Source organism: Hyperolius riggenbachi, chromosome 1 (assembly GCF_040937935.1).
Source record: "Hyperolius riggenbachi isolate aHypRig1 chromosome 1, aHypRig1.pri, whole genome shotgun sequence".
Taxonomy (NCBI): domain Eukaryota; kingdom Metazoa; phylum Chordata; class Amphibia; order Anura; family Hyperoliidae; genus Hyperolius; species Hyperolius riggenbachi.
The window spans coordinates 525,985,571-526,007,298 of record NC_090646.1 but is presented as its reverse complement, the minus strand read 5'-3'; the positions used below and the strand labels follow the sequence as shown (position 1 = coordinate 526,007,298).

The following is a 21,728-nucleotide window of genomic DNA, read 5'->3' as shown; positions in this document are numbered from 1 at the left end:
AATAAGTTTGCACTCATATTTCCAGGGTTAAAATGCATGCTCAGAGTTTTACCTGGCCTCTCTTCCATTCGAGGGCCTCTGGCTGGCCACCACCTCTACGTCGCAGTGTGGTCTGGCCACAAGCACAACTTGACCGCTCCATCCCAGGATGCCGTTTCACCATCCTCCTGTCTCTGCTAGCATATCCAGGCTCCACCCAACATGTTTCGTCACTTAGTGATTCATCAGGGGCTTGTCTGATCTGTTCCTGATCGATAAAGGGATCGCTTTTCAGATCAGTTCTGCACAAAATTGATCCCTTATATCAATCAAGATCAGATACCACATGCTGACAATTATCAATGGACCCATCGATCTGACAGGAATATTGCATTATGTGTAGCAGCCTTTACATGCAGTGGTTTGCAAAAGTATTCGGCCCCCTTGAAATTTTCCACATTTTGTCATATTACTGCCACAAACATGAATCAATTTTATTGGAATTCCACGTGAAAGACCAATACAAAGTGATGTACACGTGAGAAGTGGAACAAAAATCATACATTTTTTTTACAATAACTGCAAAGCGGGGTGTGCAAAGTCAATACTTTGTAGAGCCACTTTTTGCTGCAATTACAGCTGCCAGTCTTTTAGCATATGTCTCTACCAGCTTTGCACATCTAGAGACTGAAATCCTTGCCCATTCTTCTTTGCAAAACAGCTCCAGCTCAGATTAAATGGACAGCGTTTGTGAACAGCAGTTTTCAGATCTTGCCACAGATTCTCGATTGGATTTAGATCTGGACTTTGACTGAGTCATTTTAACACATGGATATGTTTTGCTTTAAACCATTCCATTGTTGCCCTGGCTTTAGGTTTAGGGTCGTTGTCCTGCTGGAAGGTGAACCTCCGCCGCAGTCTCAAGTCTTTTGCAGACTCCAAGAGCTTTTCTTCCAAGATTGTCCTGTATTTGGCTCCATCCATCTTCCCATCAACTCTGACCAGCTTCCCTGTCCCTGCTTAAGAGAAGCACCCCAGAGCATGATGCTGCCACCACCATATTTGACAGTGGGTATGGTGTGTTCAGAGTGATGTTCAATGTTAGTTTTTCGCCACACATAGCGTTTTGCATTTTGGCCAAAAAGTTCCATTTTGGTCTCATCTGACCAGAGCACCTTCTTCCACATGTTTTCTGTGTCCCCCACATGGCTTGTGCAAAACTGCAAAGAGGACTTCTTATGCTTTTCTGTTAAGAATGGCTTTTGTCTTGCCATTCTTCCATAAAGGACAGTGCACGACTAATAGTTGTCCTATGGACAGATTCCCCGACCTGAGCTATAGATCTCTGCAGTTCGTCCAGAGTCACCATGGACCTCTTCACTGCATTTCTCAACAGCACTCTCCTTGTTCGGCCTGTGAGTTTAGGTGCACTGCCTTGTCTTGGTAGGTTTACAGTTGAGCCATACTCCTTCCATTTCTGAATGATCACTTGAACAGTGCTCCGTGGGATGTTCAAGGCTTTGGAAATCTTTTTTGTAGCCTAAGCCTGGTTTAAATTTCTCAATAACTTTATCCCTGACCTGTCTGGTATGTTCTTTGGACTGCATGGTGTTGTTGTTCCCAATATTCCCTTAGACAACCTCCGAGGCCATCACAGAGCAGCTGTATTTGTACTGACATTAGATTACACACACATGCACTCTATTTAGTCATTAGCACTCATCAGGCAATGTCTGTGAGCAACTGACTGCACTCAGACCAAAGGGGGCTGAATAATTACGCACACTCCACTTTGCAGTTATGTATTTGTAAAAAAAATATTTGGAATCATGTATGATTTTAGTTCCACTTCTCACATGTACACCACTTTGTATTGGTCTTTCACATGGAATTCCAATAAAATTGATTCATGTTTGTGGCAGTAATATGACAAAATGTGGAAAACTTCAAGGGGGCCGAATACTTTTGCAAACCACTGTATCTGAGTTCTGATTTGTGCAGAGTGGTTACGATTTCCTGTCCTCTCATACCAGATGGATCACAGACCTGTAAGTAATGCTGGCACACAGTGCAATGGGCAGCAGTGAAGGGAAAACTCTCAGACTAGTAGATAGCACTGTAGAAGTTTCTGGGTTACACACTGTTGTTATAGGGGATCACCATGTAAAATACAGGAATCTATGGAGGTTCTCAGATATCTTCAGTGGCAATATCAGCTATGCATGATAATTGCATTATTGTTCCAGCGATATATTTGGGATTAAATTTGCATGTTTAAATGTAGTGTATCCATCCAAAATAAATGTAGTGTATCCATCCAAAATATGCTAGATGCAGTTCTTAAGTACTTTCCTGCGTAACGGTCACAGTGTTATTTAATGCCTAATGTTAAGTACCCAAGGCCAGATGGATCAAAGTTTCTCTGGCGACGAACGATTGTTTTCCGATCCCTCTGGCTTAATTAGCAAGTGTAGTTTGCGAATGCGAAAATGAACGATTGAGATAAGTACTGTGAAAGTCTATGAGGATCTGAATGATCGCTCTTTCAGTGATTCACCATGACGGTCGTGTAAAAACAAACACCGGGTGGTGTCTGTGTCGTTAAACATAATTTAACAAATTTTTGTTTGATGATGTTTTCATTTCAAATGATGTTATGCGATATCACTTAAAACTATCCTTATTCAGGAAAAGGCCACCCCCCCTCCAAAAAAAAAAAAAACACGCATCATGAGTATTGGCCTTTAATCTATTGTAAACAGACTGTACTATAATTCATATCTAAGAAAACAAAGAAAAACAGCCACAAAACGAGGTTACATTTTCCCATTAAATGCCAGCTGAGATGGTCCAGAGGTACTGCTTCCAACTGTGAAGTATGGGGTCATGAGATTGACATCCAGGTAAGAGAAAAAAAAAGTCCATAATTTTTCAGTCTACTACTGCATCCGATGCAAGGTGAAAGGAAACATATTTAACCACTTTACCCCCAGCGGTGCGGATATCTCCGTCCCCGCGCTCGTGCCCCCGCGCTTGTGTACGCCGCTGCCCGCTCGGAGATCAATGAACGGGAAAAACCGTTCCCATTCGTTGATCTAAGCCCCCCGCAATGATCGGCTGCTTCTATGAGAAGCAGCGCAATCATCGTGAAAAAAAAAAAATGTTTCCCAGCCTCCCTGAACTTCCTGCAAGCGTACTTCCTACGCTTGCAGGTCGCATAAACAAAAAGTTACTGTGGCCATCTTGTGGCCAAATAGTAAAACTTCACCCTAAAGCATTTTTCATATACAAATACATTAGTTTTACACAAAAAAATTAATTACCTCTCACACTCCCCAATGTATTTATTTTTGTAATTAAAAAAAAAAAAGTACAATAAAAAATAAATAAATAAATAGTTACCTTAGGGACTGAACTTTTTAAATATTTATGTCAAGAGGGTGTAACACTGTTACTTTATAAACTATGGGCTTGTAATTAGGGATGGACGCAAAACTGAAAAAAATGCACCTTTATTTCCAAATAAAATATTGGCGCCAAACATTGTGATAGGGACATAATTTAAACGGTTTTATAACCGGGACAAATGGGCAAATACATTCCATGGGTTTTAATTACAGTAGCATGCATTATTTAAAAACTATAATGGCCGAAAACGGAAAAATAATGCATTTTTTCCCACATTTTTTTCCTATTTTCCCATTAATACACATTTAGAATAAAATAATTCTTGGCATAATGTCCCACCTAAAGAAAGCCTAATTGGTGGCGGAAAAAAAAACAAGATATAGTTCATTTCATTGTCATAAGTAATGATAAAGTTATAGACGAATGAATGGAAGGAGCGCTGAAAGGTGAAAATTGCTCTGGTGCTCAAGGGGTAAAACCCCTCAGTTGTGAAGTGGTTAATGAACAAGCATCATTTATAATGGCAAACCAGAGTACCACTTTGAATGACTTCCTCTCATAGTAAACAGCAATGTGCAGTACAGATGAATGCACATCTATGTAAATTACCAGAGATAATCAATGTACTCTGCATATAATGTCCTCAAGAAAAAGTGTGTGATCTCTTGGATTTGGTGACTGATAAGACTCTGACTGGTTGGTGGTAATCATGTGATCTTATATCACTTCTGCTTACTGTTTGGTCTATTAGTTATTATACTTTTATCCTGTAAAAAAATAAAACATTATAATGAATGGAACAGACACAAGATTCTTTCTGACTGACCAATCACAACCACATTATCATGGTCACATCTCTTCTGTATCCTATGTAGGCTAAAACAGAAGGAAAACGTAAACACATGATGATGTTATTGTGACCAGCCAATCAGAGATTTGTGATCATGTGATTAGCGATGGTAACTATTAGTACCTAGGAGTACATAGCTACTTGTAATAGAAATTTAAATTAAATAGCGTTACCCATAGCAGAGAGGGAGTTAACTCACCTATGTCGCCACCTATAGCCGATTAGTTCCACTTGCAGTTCACGTAACTCTATTTCCTCCTAAAAATCCGGAAGGAGGGAGTAGTGGCGTGGCTAGCGTCATCTAATTTAAATTTTGATTATGAGTAGCTACTCGCAGTGCACACCACTATAAGTGATGAATCTGCTTTCTAGAATCTCTGTTACACAGAAAAATTACACATCAGAAACTGATCATCTCTAGTGACCGCTCCTTCTTGAAATTCTGATACGAAAACACTGAAAAGTTTAACACTACCTATATGAAAAAGCTGGCACTCATGACAAAAGAGAGATATGTGTTCATAGCCATGAAAATGATAGGAGCAGTTATGACTTCATAAGACTGCTAAATCTGTATATTAGTTCCTAAAGGTTACAACACAAGCTTGCTCTCTACATGACGTCAGGTGCCATGTCTAATACGGTCAAGGACAAATCCATCACATTCAAGATTTAAGTGGAGCACAGGACATCATCTATCAGGATGTTAATAATGTTATTCATAAGGAAGGACTGAAGCGGCATGTGCATTCTTGAAATGAATCTTTTAGGATAGGAGAAGGGAAGCTGCTATTTATTGTTATTATGCTTTTATATAGAGCGGATACAGTTTTCACAGCTCTTTGTGGAGAACACTGAGCAATACACATCGGTTACTTCCTCAGTGAGGATCACAATCTAATGGCTAGAAGATATTACATCTTCTGCCTCCTGAAAAGATCTTCCATGTTTGCCTTGGGTGACGGTGCACCAGCAATCGCCATACAGTCATGATTCTTTAGCATGTACTGTCTTATGACAAGGAAGGAGTAAGAGGGCCCTAGATTAACTAAAATTTTGGCACCAATATCTGGCCGAATCGATCATGATTCTCGAATCTGGCAGATATTGATAGATTGTTTCTATTGATTTCTGTCCAAAATTGGTTGAAAGGATTGATTGGGCATGCTGGAAAATCTCAGTCGCAAGGGCATGATTGGGTGTACAGTGGTAACAATGTTCAATTACCCGACTACCGATGAACCATTACTGACGTCACTACATGCGGAGGTGTCACGTGGTACAGGGGCTTGCGTTCGCAATTCAAAAACACCCCGACACAGGAGAAGGCAACGGGTGGGGTGGGGGGGGGGGGGACACTGACATGGTGGGTTAGCCCAACAGGCGGCGGCGCTAGGACAATTTCCCATATATTTCATGATCAGTTTGGTGGCAGATTGAGAGGTGTAATGCCACCTTAAGAGGTTTCACAGTACAATAGTGCTTGGATCAGTAAACTCAGCACAGCCACCTGCCCGTTCCACCAGCAGAGTTACATGCACAGGACAAGAGATGCCAATACAGTCATCACACTGTCACCTGAATCAATCATGGACAACCATTTGGGGCAATAGGTGCTCATCTGCTGCTTTAGGCCTTTGTCACACTTGACAGAATACTAGCAATAAATCACTGTTACAAATTATTTATAAGCAATGTGCTGCTGTAAAGACTTTTCTATGGGGATTGAATCAAATCCATATCAGTCTATTAATAGTGATTTATAGCCATATTGCTAGGTGACTGTCAACAACTACAGGAAAGCATCTGCAGTAACAAAAAGCTGAAAAAACACAAGTATTTTACCTCTGGAGTTTTGTTGTGTTTGTGCCACCAGCCTTATCTATTCATTAACCTAATTCAAACAACAATGCTTTGCCGTCAAATCGCTTCATACCTAAAGATTCATACACACGCTTGATTAAAGTCAGCTGAGGCAGAAAATAATGGGCAATAATCCGGCATGTGTACAGAAGCCCCGACCTGCAAGCGACTCTTCAAGCGGATCAGCTTGGCCTAGCAACGGCTGATGCCTTTGTGCCCCTGCCGCATGACGTCACGTATGTGCATGAGCCACTACGTCGGCCGCTTGCCTCCCATATAGCAACAGAACGTGTTGCCCAAGGGATTGACTGCCTTAAATATCTCTGCCATCATACAACACAATACTATACAGTCTGTTCCCTCAGCTTCTTCAATCCTATATAATAAAACCCCTGTGTCTCTGCGTCCTTTCCTTGTGTGTGTGTGTCCCTGAATCCAGACTTGACAGTTTGCTGTCTGTGAACCTCATTGCATTGTGGGAAATAACAGCTTTTTCCTACTGCCAAGCAAGCAACATCTCCCTGTGTGCATATACTTTGGACAGCAGTGGCGGATGTGCAAGTGGGACACGTCTGTGCACACATTGCGAGTGGTAGCGGCTGTGGCCTAGCGCCCATTTTTTAATGGGTGGGCTTTTTTACTAGTGATATCATAATGTCTTCATTCCTAACCCTTATCCATACACATTACTTCTGCAATTGTTCATTTCATCTTATTATGCCTGGTAGACACAACTCTGCTATTTCCCAGCAGATCGATGGGTCAAATGGATCATTTACAGCATGTCTGAACTGCTCCTGATCAAGAACGGAATTGATTTTAAAGGACATTAGAGGTGAAAATAAACTGATAAGAAAAACAATAGTATCTATCCTCAGTCTCCTAAAAATTTACTTTTTTAGATCCCACAGTTTTATTTTATATTTAAATCTAGTTTTTAAGTTTTTTACTGTTTCATTGTCTCTGCTCAATGACACTTTCATTGAAGTATGCTAGAGCTCAAATCTATGACTTATTGACCCTTTTTACACTTTCCTGCTCTCAGAAGCCATTTACTGACAAGAAAGTGTTTTATGGCCGTAATTACTTAACAGTGAGGGTTATGCTATAGTCTGACCCAGTCCAACCCGTTTCTGACCTGGACAGAAACTGTCAATTGCGTACATGATATTTAACTTTTTCAGGCAGAAAAAGAAAAAAGGAACACAGCATAGTTATGTGTGTGCTAGGCACTGTACATACCTATGTCTATCTCATCATGGCACATGTCACCTCGGTTATCCTTTAAAGCGGTTTTAAACTCTGACAAAATATTCAATAAAAATGTGTTTTCCTACTTTTTATAACCCATACAGTTACCATATTTGCTTTTGTGCACACGTATTATTATTCATTTAGAAATTATAATTTCCCAAGGTTCAGTTTATTTACTTTGAAAGCTGCTGGTGCATTTTATTCATAACTGTTGTATTTCTATTGTAAATGCACCCAGTAATTATTTATGAGCAGTGTTTCAGTTCAGGACTCATTAGCAGAAGTTTCTGCACAATCAGAGAATGTTTACTTAATTGTATCAAGTGAAGAATGTAAACACAAGATAAGGTTATCACCAGTTCGGATGCGGCTGCCCCTGCAGGAGAAAAAATCAGTCCTGTGATTTAACCCTTTGAATGCGGTTTTACTAAAAAGTGAATTGTATTAGTATATTATATGCTGTAAATAATCTTTTAGAGCAAAGAGGAAATGCTGGGTTTCATTCCACTTTAAGATCACTACTGCACAAAATCAATCCTGTTCTCAATCAGGAGCAGATCGGACATGTCGTAAATTATGGATTTGACCCGACGTCTAGACGGGAAATAGCATATTGTGTACCAGACTAATGCCTGCCCCATGTTTAAATAGACCCCTAAAAAGGAAAGCAAGTCCAGTGCTCTCAGGGTCAGGAGCCAATGAAATCGGCTTCTGACCAGCTCATGGAGCTCCAGTGTCATAGCGAAGGCAGAGTGAGTGGGTTTCAGTGCAGGAGAGTGACGGCTCTGCGCGGTGTGACGTCGGAGAAACCCATTTTTTGTACCAGCAGTCTCTGGTCCTTAAGGGGCCAGTGATTGCTGGTACTCAAGTGGTTAAAAAGAAATCAACAGCCTCCATAACCCTCTCACCTCAGGTTCCCTTTAAGGCTGTATGGCTTATAGCAAGTTCATCTTGAATGAAGTTTTTGTGACACACATTTGTAATGTATGTTCCTTATTAATTCATTTATTATAAATACAAAATACTATAATAGACAACTTATGAATTTATTATAAATGAAAACTACTGTAATAGACACCTTATGAATTCATTATAAATGCAAACTACTGTAATAGCCATGAATAAGGATACAGTATGCAAATATCTCTTAAAACCCTATTGACATGCTTGTTATGGGTCTGTGGATTGCTAACTAGTGATGTAAAGTAACAGATGACAAGCCTGAAATATGAAGAGTCAGTAAAGGCTTGGTAGAATGATTTCCAGAGAATAGTCAGGGGGCACTAAGTCCAGCCTCACATGGTTTGGTATTAAATGGGTTATAGACACACTCATTATATATGGTAGGTAGCCATGCCAGTGCCCTTAACAATCACCCTCAATACACTTTAATCTCACAAGAATAGTCTGTCTCTGTCCTCATAAACGTGAAGCTAAAGCATTTTTCACAAGTCTTATTAGTCTAGAGGCTCTGCTGAGGACTTACGTCCCCTAAAGAGATGACGACTGCTACAAAAGATCAGTTATCTAATATCTATCATAGCTCCTCTTGTGATGCTGAAATCTGTATGTAAGTTATTGCTCGTAACTGCCAACTCCTACAGCAGCTGCACAAAAATGTATGCAGACTTTAAAACCCTTTAAAAATAAGATTAGTAAAATAAGTATACCAAGATCTACAGAAGTTATGTAGGTCTTACAATAAAACAATGCCTCCTTGTGCAAAAGATTATAAAGATCCATCAAACAACACTGCACTGCTGAGAGTTAATAAAATCCCACCATAGTAGCTCAGTCCTGTGCTGATTTTATCTTAAAAAGACAAATCCGTCATAAGGAAACAAAGCCTTGGTGGGAATCTAGGATGCCTTTCCCTCCTCCTATCATCCAACGGCAAAATGACAAGGATTAATGACTGTTCCCATTTGTAGGTAGAACTGGTGGAGGGGGGTGTGGAGAAACTCTCAACCTTTCCCGATGAAGTAATTTATCTCACCAGAGATCATTCCTGTCTGTTCAGTTACAGCATATTAATTTTCTCCCAAAAACAAAAAGATGCTGAAGTAAAGGAGAAAGGAGGGGGATGATAGTTTGGAGCAGGGCCAGGGACAAATGAAGAGCTGCCTGCCTTGTATTCCTTGTGAGCCAAAAGTTAATTGATCTGCCGTTGGCATTTGTCTGCCAATGATAAGATGGGAATAGCAGACCAATCAAAGCCTACCACCAATGAACTTCTCAGGGGCCAGTCCTACTTACAAGCTCTAGTTTTTTTTTCGTTTTTTTTTTAGAAGAAGAAAACAGTAGAACAGTTGAAAGGAGTGAGCATTCGGAAATGTCCTTTTTAAAACTATGATGATTAAAGTAAAAACTAAAGGGAGTCAAGGACAAAACTTAAATCCAGCAAGTTTCCAAGGTCTTTAACATCCTTCAGTGTCTAGCTGTTATTTGGAGGTTGATATGGCTTAAAGAGGAACTCCAGTGAAAATAATGTAATAAAAACAGTGCTTCATTTTTACAATAATTGTGTATAAATGATTTAGTCAGTGTTTACCCGTTGTAAAATCGTTTAAATCCCTGATTTACATGGTGACATCTATTACAGGGTGACATTTTTACTGTTGGCAGGTGATGTAGCTGCTGCTTGTTGTTTTGGCAGTTGGAAACAGCTGTAAACAGCTAGTGGCTGGGTGGTGTAATGGTTAAGGGCTCGAACCAGGGACCAGGGTTCGAACCTTAGCTTTGCCTGTTCAGTAAGCCAGGACCTATTCAGTAGGAGACCTTGGGCAAGTCTCCCTAACACTGCTACTGCCTATAGAGCGCACCATAGTGGCTGCAGCTCTGGCGCTTTGAGTCCGCCAGGAGAAAAGCGCGATATAAATGTTATTTGTCTTGTCTTGTCTAAACAGCTATTTCCCACAATGCAACAAGGTTCACAGGCAGGAAACTGCCAAGAGTACGTACTCAGAATTTCTTTGTAGGAGGGGTTTCACCACAATTTCAGCCATGCAGCGCCCCCTGATGGTCTGTTTGTGAAAAGGAATAGATTTCTCATGTAAAAGGGGGTATCAGCTACTGATTGGGGATGAAGTTCAATTCTTGGTCGGAGTTTCTCTTTAAATTCACACATGGTAAAAAGCAGGTAATTTCAGTTTGTATTTTCTCCAGAAAAGAAGATTGTTATGAAAAGTGTGACTCTCCATAGCAGACTGCGTTGTCAGTGGCCACTCATTGTCCAGCATACAACAAATTTGTCCAGCACTCAGGGAGGTCTCTTTTTACATAGTGCTATGCATCTAGTGGCTAAGATGGACAGATACCTATGGTATGAACATACCTATGCAACAGCTGAATTAAGCAGTGACTGACACGGACATCTGGTGTGCAGACATACATATGGTCACAAAGAGTCGGAGTTGACTAAACAAATGAGGATGCATATTCTTCATTGTTTAGCCTTAAGTAGGTCTGTAATGTGAATATTCTTATCAGTACATTTAAATTTTTCCTTTGAGATCTATCAGTAGATCACAATCTACCCAATGAGCATCCCTGGTCATGATAGTCATTAGTCAACATAAAAGTAGCAAAGAAACTTACAAACAGGAAACGGTGGAGCTGATGTGATGACAGGTTTAATCAGGATTTTCTATTCTGTAACAAATGTGGGTTTTTCTTTTGAGATAGGCACAGCGTGAAACAAGTCAGCAACACCAGTGTTTATTTATGCTATAAAGACTATTTACGAGCTATTACTATGTACAGAAAACAGCCACCAAGGCATAAATGAAAACCCAGTCTCCAGGGTGTTGAGCGTTCAGTTCCTAGGATCTACCATCACCAATGCCTTGAAGTGGGGAGAGAACACCTCCAAGGTCCAGAGGTTAAGGAACAACTGAGGAAGGTTGGGATGACGCGGAAACTGATGACCAGCTTCTACACTGCCACCACTGAGTCTATCCTCTGCTCCTTCATTGTCGCCTGGTATACAGGCACTACAGTAATCAACACTGCAGAGAGATTCATCGGGTCACCCTTACCGGCACTGGACCTCCCTACGCACCTCCAGACTGAGATCCAGGGCAAACAGGATACTAAATAACCCCCACCCACCCAGCAGTTGCTACTTCAACCCTCTCCCATTGGGCTGCCGCTATAAAACCATCCCCACTAAAACCTCCAGACACAAGAACACCTTCTTACCCCAAGCTGTCCTCCAACTAAACTCTAGCTACCATCCCTGGTCCTGCATTGCTGTCTTCTGTACTTTTGCCTATGTCTAAATGCCTTATAACTGCACTACAGTATTCCATGCCGTGTATACCACAAAATTTCCGAATACAGTGGATTCTGAAATCCTTGCCACTACATGGTCTACTAGCTAAACTAAAGGTTTAGATTCCTCTTTACAGTGAGCAAACCTATTGTTTGACCTTAAATCCAAATGTACAAAAAAAACAAAACAAAACACCAGCCACTTTTTTTGCAGCACACCACATACATAGTTTAGTTTGTTAATCCAGTACCTCATAGTTACATAGTTACATAGTTATTTTGGTTGAAAAAAGACATACGTCCATCGAGTTCAACCAGTATAAAGTACAATACCAGCACCAGCCTGCTCCCTCACATATCCCTGTTGATCCAGAGGAAGTGTGTTTCTCAAAGAAAGAGGGACCTTAGGCTGAGCTCATCAGCCTTTTACACACACCTGTTGAACTCTCTTAGAGAACAGCATATCCTGATGTAGATTTGCTTCTCTCTTTCCTGCCTACCTGAGGGTGAACACCAAATCGCAATTCACATATTATAATGGCAGTACAGAGTACAGAAATCTGGGACATACATAAACTTCACTTACCTAGACTCACTATCCCTGCAATTGTCACAACACACACATCATCTTTTTACACAGATATGAAGGCATCATATATCTATAACTATATAGCATTATTCTTCATACACAGCTAAATAATCACATGTCCAATCCAAGCTACTGCTGTTCAGATTTGGTAAACCCCTATAAACCGTGTAAGTATGAATGCCCGTAATAACGTTTTTCTACAGGGAGGTATAAAGTTTTGAAAAAACGCCTAAACTTCAAAACTAGATTAGGCTTTGCAAAGATAAGCAAAACATCAAAGTGGATCTCAATAACACATTATTCAGCACAGAACTGAGAAAACTATTCAAGGCATTACACTATTCACCTCTACCTTTAATACATGTGCATTTGAAAATTTACACAGCGATTATGATATTAGTTAGAAAAATTACCTTGGATTTCACAGCTATAACAATCTGAGGAAGAGAGAGAATCAGACACTTTAGGGACACCGTGATGTTTTTCAGGACAAAATCTGAGATTCCCACAATCCACATAAGCTCAAAGAAATCTATTCCTTCCAAGTTGGGTCTCAGAAAGATCAGGCTGAAAACAACAGTAATGAAATTATCAGTCAGTGAAAACATCAAAACAATGCATCAGAACATCTTAATCATGACTTATTAATGAAAAGGAAGGTCTTTTAATAAAACACAAAAGATAATTGTAGTTTATAGAAAAAACAGCATGTAGAGAATCAGGTAGAAAATTATGTACTGTATAAACTTGAAAAGAAATGGTAAGAATCAGTACCGTAACATATTTGGAAGGTATTGTAGTGCATGGTCAGAAATGTATCCTACCACACCAAAGGCTGTAATGAAAGCAAAAGCTAGTTCCACAAAGTACTGGCACAGGGGAGATCTTTTATCCATTTGGAGTTGTATTTTTTTTATGGTCTGACCTATTATACTGTATGTTGTTGCTTAGCTGTTATAAATTGTGCTGAGACAATGTGTGTTCATTTCATTGGGTTGATTATTTTCTTTTCCCGCTGTGTATTCACAAACAAAAGAAAATACACCCCTTTTTAATTCCAAAGTTTTCCTTATCAGAACGTCCATTGACAAAAAAAATTAACCATTGCTTAGCAGGTCTAACATTGGGTAAATAGAACCTAAGATGACCAACACATGACATTATACACTTTGTCATTATTTATTTAACCAAGGCTAAGTCAAAATGTAGCAGTATGAACTGCACCCTTACCACTTTCATAGGAATTAAAGGACAGCTGACCTAAGAGGGATATGGCGGCTGCCATATTTATTTCCTGTTAACCAGTTCAGGACTATAGGCTTAAATCCTCCTAGTGACCAGGCTATTTTTTACAATTTAGTGCTCTGCAACTTCAACTGCTTGCTGCAGAGCCATACATCTAAGCACACAAGTGAATCCCCCCCTTTCTGCCCACCAACAGAGCTTTCTGTTGGTGGGCTCTGATCGCTGCTGCAATGTTGCTTTGAACTCTGTCACTCAAGCAGGGATGTGCACGCGATCCCCTGTAAAACCCTGCACCAGGACTTGACGCCTTTCGGCATTAGGTGGTCCTGGGGCTGCCACCTTCCCAACGTCTATCAGCCTTAGGCGGTCGGGAAGGGGTTACCAGTTACTTGGCATCCTGCTGCTTCTTCATGCATTAGTAGTGTCTGAATCACACACCTGAAACAAGCATGTGGCAAATGCAGTCTAACTGCTAATGCACACCAAATCACTATTGCAATCGTTAGCGCTTAGTGATTTGCAATAGCGATTTTGTTATGTGATTTTCAGAGCGATTTTTGAATGAATGAGCATTTTGGCTCATTCATTGAAGCTGAAAAGCTCAAAAAAAAAAAATACTACATGCAGCACATTTGCGATTTTGGAAAAGTCACAACGCTGCTGTGGGAACACTCTCATAAGGTTTCAAAGTGTTGGCAATCTGAAAAGTGCTCAGAAGCGCTCTTGGTGTGCACCAGCCCAAACATCTGGACTGCATGCTTCTTCAGGATCTGTGACTAATAGCATTAAAGGCAGAGGATCAACAGGAAAAGCAAATAATCTGCATTATTTAAAAGGCAATACATGTGGCAGCCTCCATATCCCTTGCAGATTAGTTGTCCTTCAACCAGCTGCAGACCGCATAACGCAGATTGGCGGCGGGTCCGCAGCTCTCTTGCTCTTTAGCGACGCATATATGTGTCATCTTCTGAGGAACGAGATTTGACGGGAGCTCGCACAAGCTCCTGTCAGTTTATGCAGCAGGCCCCCGCGATCAGCCTGTCAGCCAATGATCAGTGCTGGCAGGCTGTTTTTTTTAGGTAATTATTTATTTAAATATTTATATAGCGCTGACATCTTACACTCACAGATTATAGTCTTGTCACTTAACTGTCCCTCGGAGGGCTCACAATCTAATCTCTAACATAGTCATATATCTATGTATGTATAGTGTAGTGTTTGTATCGTAGTCCAGAGCCAATTAACTTATCTACTGTATGTGGGTTTTTTTTTGTTTTTTTGTTTTTTTACAAAATTTCCTTTTTTTGATTAAAATAATAAAAAGTAAAAATAGCAGCAGCAATCAAATACCACCAAAAGAAAGCTCTATTTGTGAGAAGGAGGTACAATTAATTTGAGTTCTAAGTCGTATGACTGAGCAATAAACCGTTTGTTGTGAAGTGCGGAATTGTAAGAAATGACCTAGTCACTAAGGGGATATAAACCTCTGGGGCTCAAGAGGTTTAAAGCTGTCTATACACTTATAGCTTTCCACCCGATGTTTCAAAATGATCAATTATTTTCAGAAGGGAATCAATTCAGAAGGAATCAACATACAGCACATTGATTTTCATTTCAGCAGGAAATCTATTGAAAATCGACCGCAGTGCTGCATTGTTCATTTCAATGCAACGCTATGGCATATTGATTGTTCGCTGCTCCTGCTCTTCCCCAATCAACCTACATTTTCTGACCTATCCCACTGATACTTTCAATTGATTTTTGGTCAGAATTGATCGAATCGAACATTTAAAGTCATCGACTCCCATCTGATTCAAAGTGATCGAATCTTCTGGAAATCGAATGCGAAAATCGATGTGTGTATGGGCACCTTAAGAGTGTAAGTAGCAACCATGTGTGGCTAATCAAATGCACTTGAATAATTGATCATCAACAAATATGACCAACCCTATAAAAGTTTAACCACTTCACCACTGAGGGGTTTTACCCCCTGAGCACCAGAGCAATTTTCACCTTTCAGCGCTCCTTCCATTCATTCGTCTATAACTTTATCATTACTTATCGCAATGAAATGAACTATATCTTGTTTTTTCCGCCACCAATTAGGCTTTCTTTAGGTGGGACATTATGCCAAGAATTATTTTATTCTAAATGTGTTTTAATGGGAAAATAGGAAAAATGTGGGAAAAAAATTAATTATTTTTCAGTTTTCGGCCATTATAGTTTTTAAATAATGCATGCTACTGTAATTAAAACCCATGAAATTTATTTGCCCTTTTGTCCCGGTTATAAAACTGTTTAAATTATGTCCCTATCACAATGTTTGGCGCCAATATTTTATTTGGAAATAAAGGTGCATTTTTTCAGTTTTTCGTCCATCCCTAATTACAAGCCCATAGTTTATAAAGTAACAGTGTTATACCCTCTTGACATAAATATTTAAAAAGTTCAGTCCCTAAGGTAACTATTTATGTATTTTTTTATTGTAAATGTTTTAATTTTTTTTTAATTGCAAAAAAAAAAAAAAAAATGGGGAGTGTGGGAGGTAAAGAGTTAATTTTTTGTGTAACACTCATTTATTTCTATGTGAAAAATGCTTAGGGTGTAGTTCTACTATTTGCATTTCTGCATGAGCATGTCTCATGATAAGCCATTTTAGCCAGATTTGCACAGCTAGACTTGAAAGGGTTAAGCTTGGCGTAGAGCACGCATACATTTTCTTGTGATTGAGCATATTTGCATTCTGTCCTTTGGAGGCAGGTGGTGGATGGTTTGCTCTATAAGTGGGCTGTCTGTGCCTGTCCTCCCCCCCCTTCTGGAGTGATGTGTGTGAGCCAGCCCTGAGCCCCACAGCTCGGGGTGACCCATGCGTCACTCCTTTCCCATGCAGTGCCCCGAGTCGATGCGCAGCAGCAGAACGCAATGGACGTTCAGGTAAGTGCCTGTTTTTAAATTTTTGGGAGATGGGTGCGGATGGCCCCCCCCCGGCGCCGGCCACGCTTGGGGGGGTCGTCTGCGCTACCCAGCCTCCACCTCCGGGGTATCGCTGTGGTCTCTAGGCAGTGAGAGAGCCTGGGGCCCCACAGCCCCCCCGGTTGTATGGGGGCAATGGGAAGCCTCCCCGAGGCGCTCCTGGATAGTGCTGTATAGCATGAACTAATTCCCGCAGGGCAACCGCTTCGCGGTATTGGTTTTTGACCCTGCAAAGTTTGGCATGCGAAAGCAGATGCATTTCTGCATGAGCATGTCTCATGATAAGCCATTTTAGCCAGATTTGCACAGCTAGACTTGAAAGGGTTAAGCTTGGCGTAGAGCACGCATACATTTTCTTGTGATTGAGCGTAGTTTTACTATTTGGCCACAAGATGGCAACAGTAACTTTTTGTGTATTGCGACCTGCGAGCGTCCTTCCGGACGCTCGCAGGAAGTACTAGGAGGCTGTGAGTGTTTGTTTTTTCTCACAATGATCGCGCTGCCCATCGGAGAGCAGCGGATCATTGTGGGGCTTAGATCAACGAATGGGAATGGATTTTCCCGTTCATTGATCTCCGGGCGGCGGCGTGTTTACTAGCGGCGGGCGGCGTGTTTACGAGCGGGAGCGCGGACAGCGGTGGGAACGCGGAAAGTACGGATTTCTCCGTCCCTGGGGGTTAAAGGATGGAAAAAGGGACGGAGAAATCCGTACGGGCGGGGGTAAAGTGGTTAAGTATTGTCAGTTTGTTGATATAGAACATTCAGGTGTGAAATACAACATTAACAACTGTTAACTGTTAATGCTTCCCATGAATATGGGAAGGGTCATATGGCCATTTCCAAACAGGATGATGTCTATATTTCTACAATGAGAAAAAATATTCACAACTGCTAAATTCACCCTAAATTCAGATCATGCAATGCTCAGAGAAACTGCAAAAAAGCCCCAAGAGTTACATCTTAGATCCTACAGACCTTATTTAGCATGTTAAAATTCAATAAAGTACAATAAGACATTCGACTCACAATGCTGTGTAATGTGTGCACATCTTCCACCATTATGTAAAAATCTGTAACGGATTTGTTCACTGCATAAGCTGTAATCCACCATTGTCTTGTACTGTTAACTGTATTGCTTATATTATTTTGTTATACCTTGTATTCTGTTGTACAGTGCCACAGAAGATGCTGGCGCTATATAAATCAATAATAATGAGAATTTCAAAAATAATGAACAGATATAGCTTATTTGGAAGGGTTGACAGGAGAAAGTCTCTTTTCCCTAAAAAGAACATGGCAACATGCCTTAGGTTTGCAGAGTTGAACCGAAATAATCCACAAGACTTGTGGAACAGTGTCCTTCAGACAGACAAGAGCAAAGTGGAGATATTTGGCCAAAATGAACAGCTCCACATTTAGCAAAAACCAAACCACTGTGAAGCACAGTGGTGTAGGGGTGATTATTTGAGCTTGTTTTGCAGCCATATGACCTGCACATCTTGCAGTCATTGAGCAGACCATGAACTCCTCTGCATACCAGAGAGCAAAATACAACTGAATTGCCATAGAGTTTGTAGAAAATGATAGTTGGTTGAAGACTGAGCTGGTGAGATATTTTTTATAGCATTCAATTAAAAATGACTTGTGTGGGACTGATGCATGCAAAATCAATCTAGTGATAAAAGTTAACATTCCTTTTAAAAGCCTACCTCTATGAGTAAGAGCAAAGAGTTAACCACTTTCCTAAAGAAACTCTTTATTCTGTTGATGTATGTACATGACAGGTCCTCTTTAATAATTAAAGCACTGCCTATTGTTAGGTAACCATAAAGACTGAAAAGAAGTTAGATGTCCCTGAATGCCTTAGTTTGCAGTTTATGACATCATCCATAAATACACCAATTAGAGCATTACAATGCGTGAATGTTGCCCTCCAGGGATTTGTTTCTCCACAAATTGCCCATTACTGTTATACCTGTAATCAGAGTTGTTGTAAAGACTAAACTATCCTACTTGACAAAATTTAGTCTCAGGTACAGCACACACTCCACTGCACAATAACCTGTCAGAGGAGACAATGAAATTGCCTGCATCTGTTCCATGGCTCAGACATTAACCGAAAGGGATCACAAGCAGTGAGGAGACAACTAAATGAATTGTCAGTGTGATTCTCTTTCTGTGAAGCAGAACAAAACATAATGCATGTTCAACATGATAATAGAGGCCAATCTAACTCCAGTGTCTCTTACTAGCACAGAATAAAAAGCATATTTAAGTTATAACTTTTACAAGTAAATAAAATTGTTGAGTGAGTTTGAGTGTCCACCAAACTCTCTTAATCAGTTGTTTTTTTTTTCAAATTTTAAAGTCTATAAATATAGGAAATATTGGGCTTGATGCATGAACTTGCAGTAATATTGCTGTGTAGACATCGCACGGCAATACTACCCTTACTACCGGCACTGTGTACCGTGAGTTACCCCATCAGCACAACCCTCGGTACGCGACTAGCTTAGCGTTGCTAAAGAAAAATGCGTGGTACTTACAGTAGCACTCAATAGTAACACGTGATACCATAGCGTTTGCGCTAGTCAAGTACCGCGGGTCGTGCTAATAGCGTAACTCGGGGTACACAGTGGCGGTAGTAAGGGTAATATTGCTGTTTGATGTCTGTGCACAACAATATTATCGCAAGTTCATGCATCACCCCCATTGTGAGTACATCATTGCACAGCACTGTTAATTCGCCCATTAACAGTACAATGTTTTCCTCAAATGCCATCATTCAATCAGCAGCTGCTGCTGTCAGCCTGGGCGCCATAGAGTCTATGGCGCCCAGGCTGACAGCAGGATATTACAGCACATATATTTGACCTGATGAAGCGGCTACGACCGTGAAACGCGTTGTCGATGTGCACAAATAAAATTTGATCTTCTTTTTATACGGTTTGATTACTAATAATAAGGTAGGCTACTTCTAGAATTATAGAGTTTTGATATTAGTATCCACATACACGCATACAACCTAGGGACCCTACCAAAAGTCCACCCGATCCAACACGGGCGCCTCCAATTACCACTAAGCTTCTGCTACATCCTCTCTGAGGATCCACAGATACCAGGAATCCCCTGTTATATCTGAATTTTTTCTGAAGCGACGACCGAACCGGACGGTAAAAGGCCGAGTGAGGGCGGTATTCCCCCACATGCCTAGACGAGTGGTTGCCTCCAGCAACCCACACTTGTGAGTAATATTCTTACTCTACTACTTGCCTGACGTTAGTCCAACGTTAATACACCAGATTGGGCTCCCGATCTCCCTGTATTTTTGTCTTTTCAAGTCTGGATCATTCAATCAGATTTACATTGTACAGAAAAAAACGCAGTGGAGAAAATTAGGTGAAATGATTCTATGGTTGAGTGGAAAACAGAATTTTGTCAATAGGAATGTTGGATTTTATGACTGTGTCTGAAGTGAGAATGTGCCCAATTAAACCTATGTGAACAATTGATAATTACCTTCTGATCACCTACAATCCCACAAATCTTATCGAATGATCGTATCTAAAACATCTGACCTCGAGGTCGTCCTCTAAGAGCGCCGCTGTCAATCAAGTCCAGGTTGTCCGTAGTGTGCTGTGCCTGTGCAGTACACGTCGGACAACGTGTGCTTTTTTGACAGCAGCGCTCGTGCAGTAGAGGAGGTCGGCCTCTGCACCGGCGGGGACCCCGGGCCGGCGGCTGCGAGCGGAGATGCTGCATGGGACATGGCTGCAAGGGGCTGGAGGAAGCCCCAGGTAAGTAAATCGGGGGGAGCCGTATTTGCTTGATGACTCCTTTAAAACAGAAGCTATATGCGATAATTCAGCTTTACATGAACAACTGTGATTTCCCATGATGTATCACTCATGAATATGCAAATCATCTCTTTGTGCCCCTGAAGCCAGGCTTACATCCACAACCGCTGGTGTATAGTGAGCCTGTAGCTAATACATTTTACAATCCAACATACATACATACAGCCTGTTTCCAACATATTGTTCCTTATCAGCGCATGGTATGAATTCATATGGCTCTATGGGATAGGGCTTGGCCGAGTACTTAGGAATGCCCACACAGCTCATGATGACCCAGAACTGTCTAGAAGGTATAAAAGGCTTAAAGAGAATCTGTATTGTTAAAATCGCACAAAAGTAAACATACCAGTGCGTTAGGGGACATCTCCTATTACCCTCTGTCACAATTTCGCCGCTCCTCGCCGCATTAAAAGTGGTTAAAAACAGTTTTAAAAAGTTTGTTTATAAACAAACAAAATGGCCACCAAAACAGGAAGTAGGTTGATGTACAGTATGTCCACACATAGAAAATACATCCATACATACACATCATTTGTGTGTTTCTTTCCCCCTGCAGCTATCTTCCACTGAAGTGTCAGGCTGTTTCTTCCTGCAGAGTGCAGACAGCTCTGCCTGTATGTAATTCCTCAGTATGTGAAAGCCCAGCCAGCTCAGAGGAGGATTTATCCAGCTTGTAAAAGATAAGAGAGAAGAGAGAAGCTGCCCTAATCTAAATAATACACAGGCAGTGTGCAGAGAGGGGCCTGGAGGGGGGAGATGCATCACAGAACCACAACACTGAAGAACTTGGCAGCCTTCCAGTCACAGGCTGACAAGTCTGACAAGAGAGAGATAAGTTGATTTATTACAGAGATGGTGATAGTAGAACGTGCTGCAGTGGCCAGAACACATTAGAATAGCTTTTGGAACTTGTAGGATGATAAAAAACAGGATGCAATTTTTGTTACGGAGTCTCTTTAAAGAGACCAAAAAGCCCTCTATTAAAAAGCAATACTACATGTAATTTTGCCTTCCTAAAACAGAATGTAGTGGCTGTTCTGTGTTGTTAAGATATCTAGGGCTTAGTTCCCATTGCATATCCCAATTCCCATTGGAGTGCCCTACTGCCTGGAGTGGTATTTGCAAGGCAGATTTTCAGGAGGTTGTCAGTTGTAAAGTGACACATTCACCAGGCATGTAGCTGCTCTCATACCACTACTACAGTGGCCCTTAAAGAAAACCTGAACTGGAAATTAAAAGTCAAAATAAGCATACACAAGTCATACTTACCTTCCATGTAGTCTACTCCTCAGTGTATTTTTCCTGTCCCGCGTCCTGTTTGTTCACTGTGATCAAGGGAATTTTCCGTCCTCCATTTTGAAAATGGCCATTACACATAACAGCTTTCTGGTCAGCACACAGTTAAACTGTAACATCGCTCACTTGAGCCATTGGGAAA

The 21,728-nt window shown here is 40.9% G+C and overlaps 1 protein-coding gene across 2 annotated transcripts in view; it reads right to left on the bottom strand.

The window, feature by feature from the left end:
- RNFT2 (ring finger protein, transmembrane 2) overlaps positions 1–21,728 on the bottom strand; it is a 100,879-nt gene that overhangs the window by 35,716 nt on the left and 43,435 nt on the right. Inside the window, exon 6 of one of the 2 annotated variants that reach the window (XM_068245986.1) lies at positions 12,629–12,782. The exons of the other annotated variant lie outside the window; for it this stretch is intronic. Coding sequence (XP_068102087.1) covers positions 12,629–12,782 — 154 coding nt within the window. The remainder of the gene's footprint in view (positions 1–12,628; positions 12,783–21,728) is intronic. 2 annotated transcript variants of the gene reach the window in all.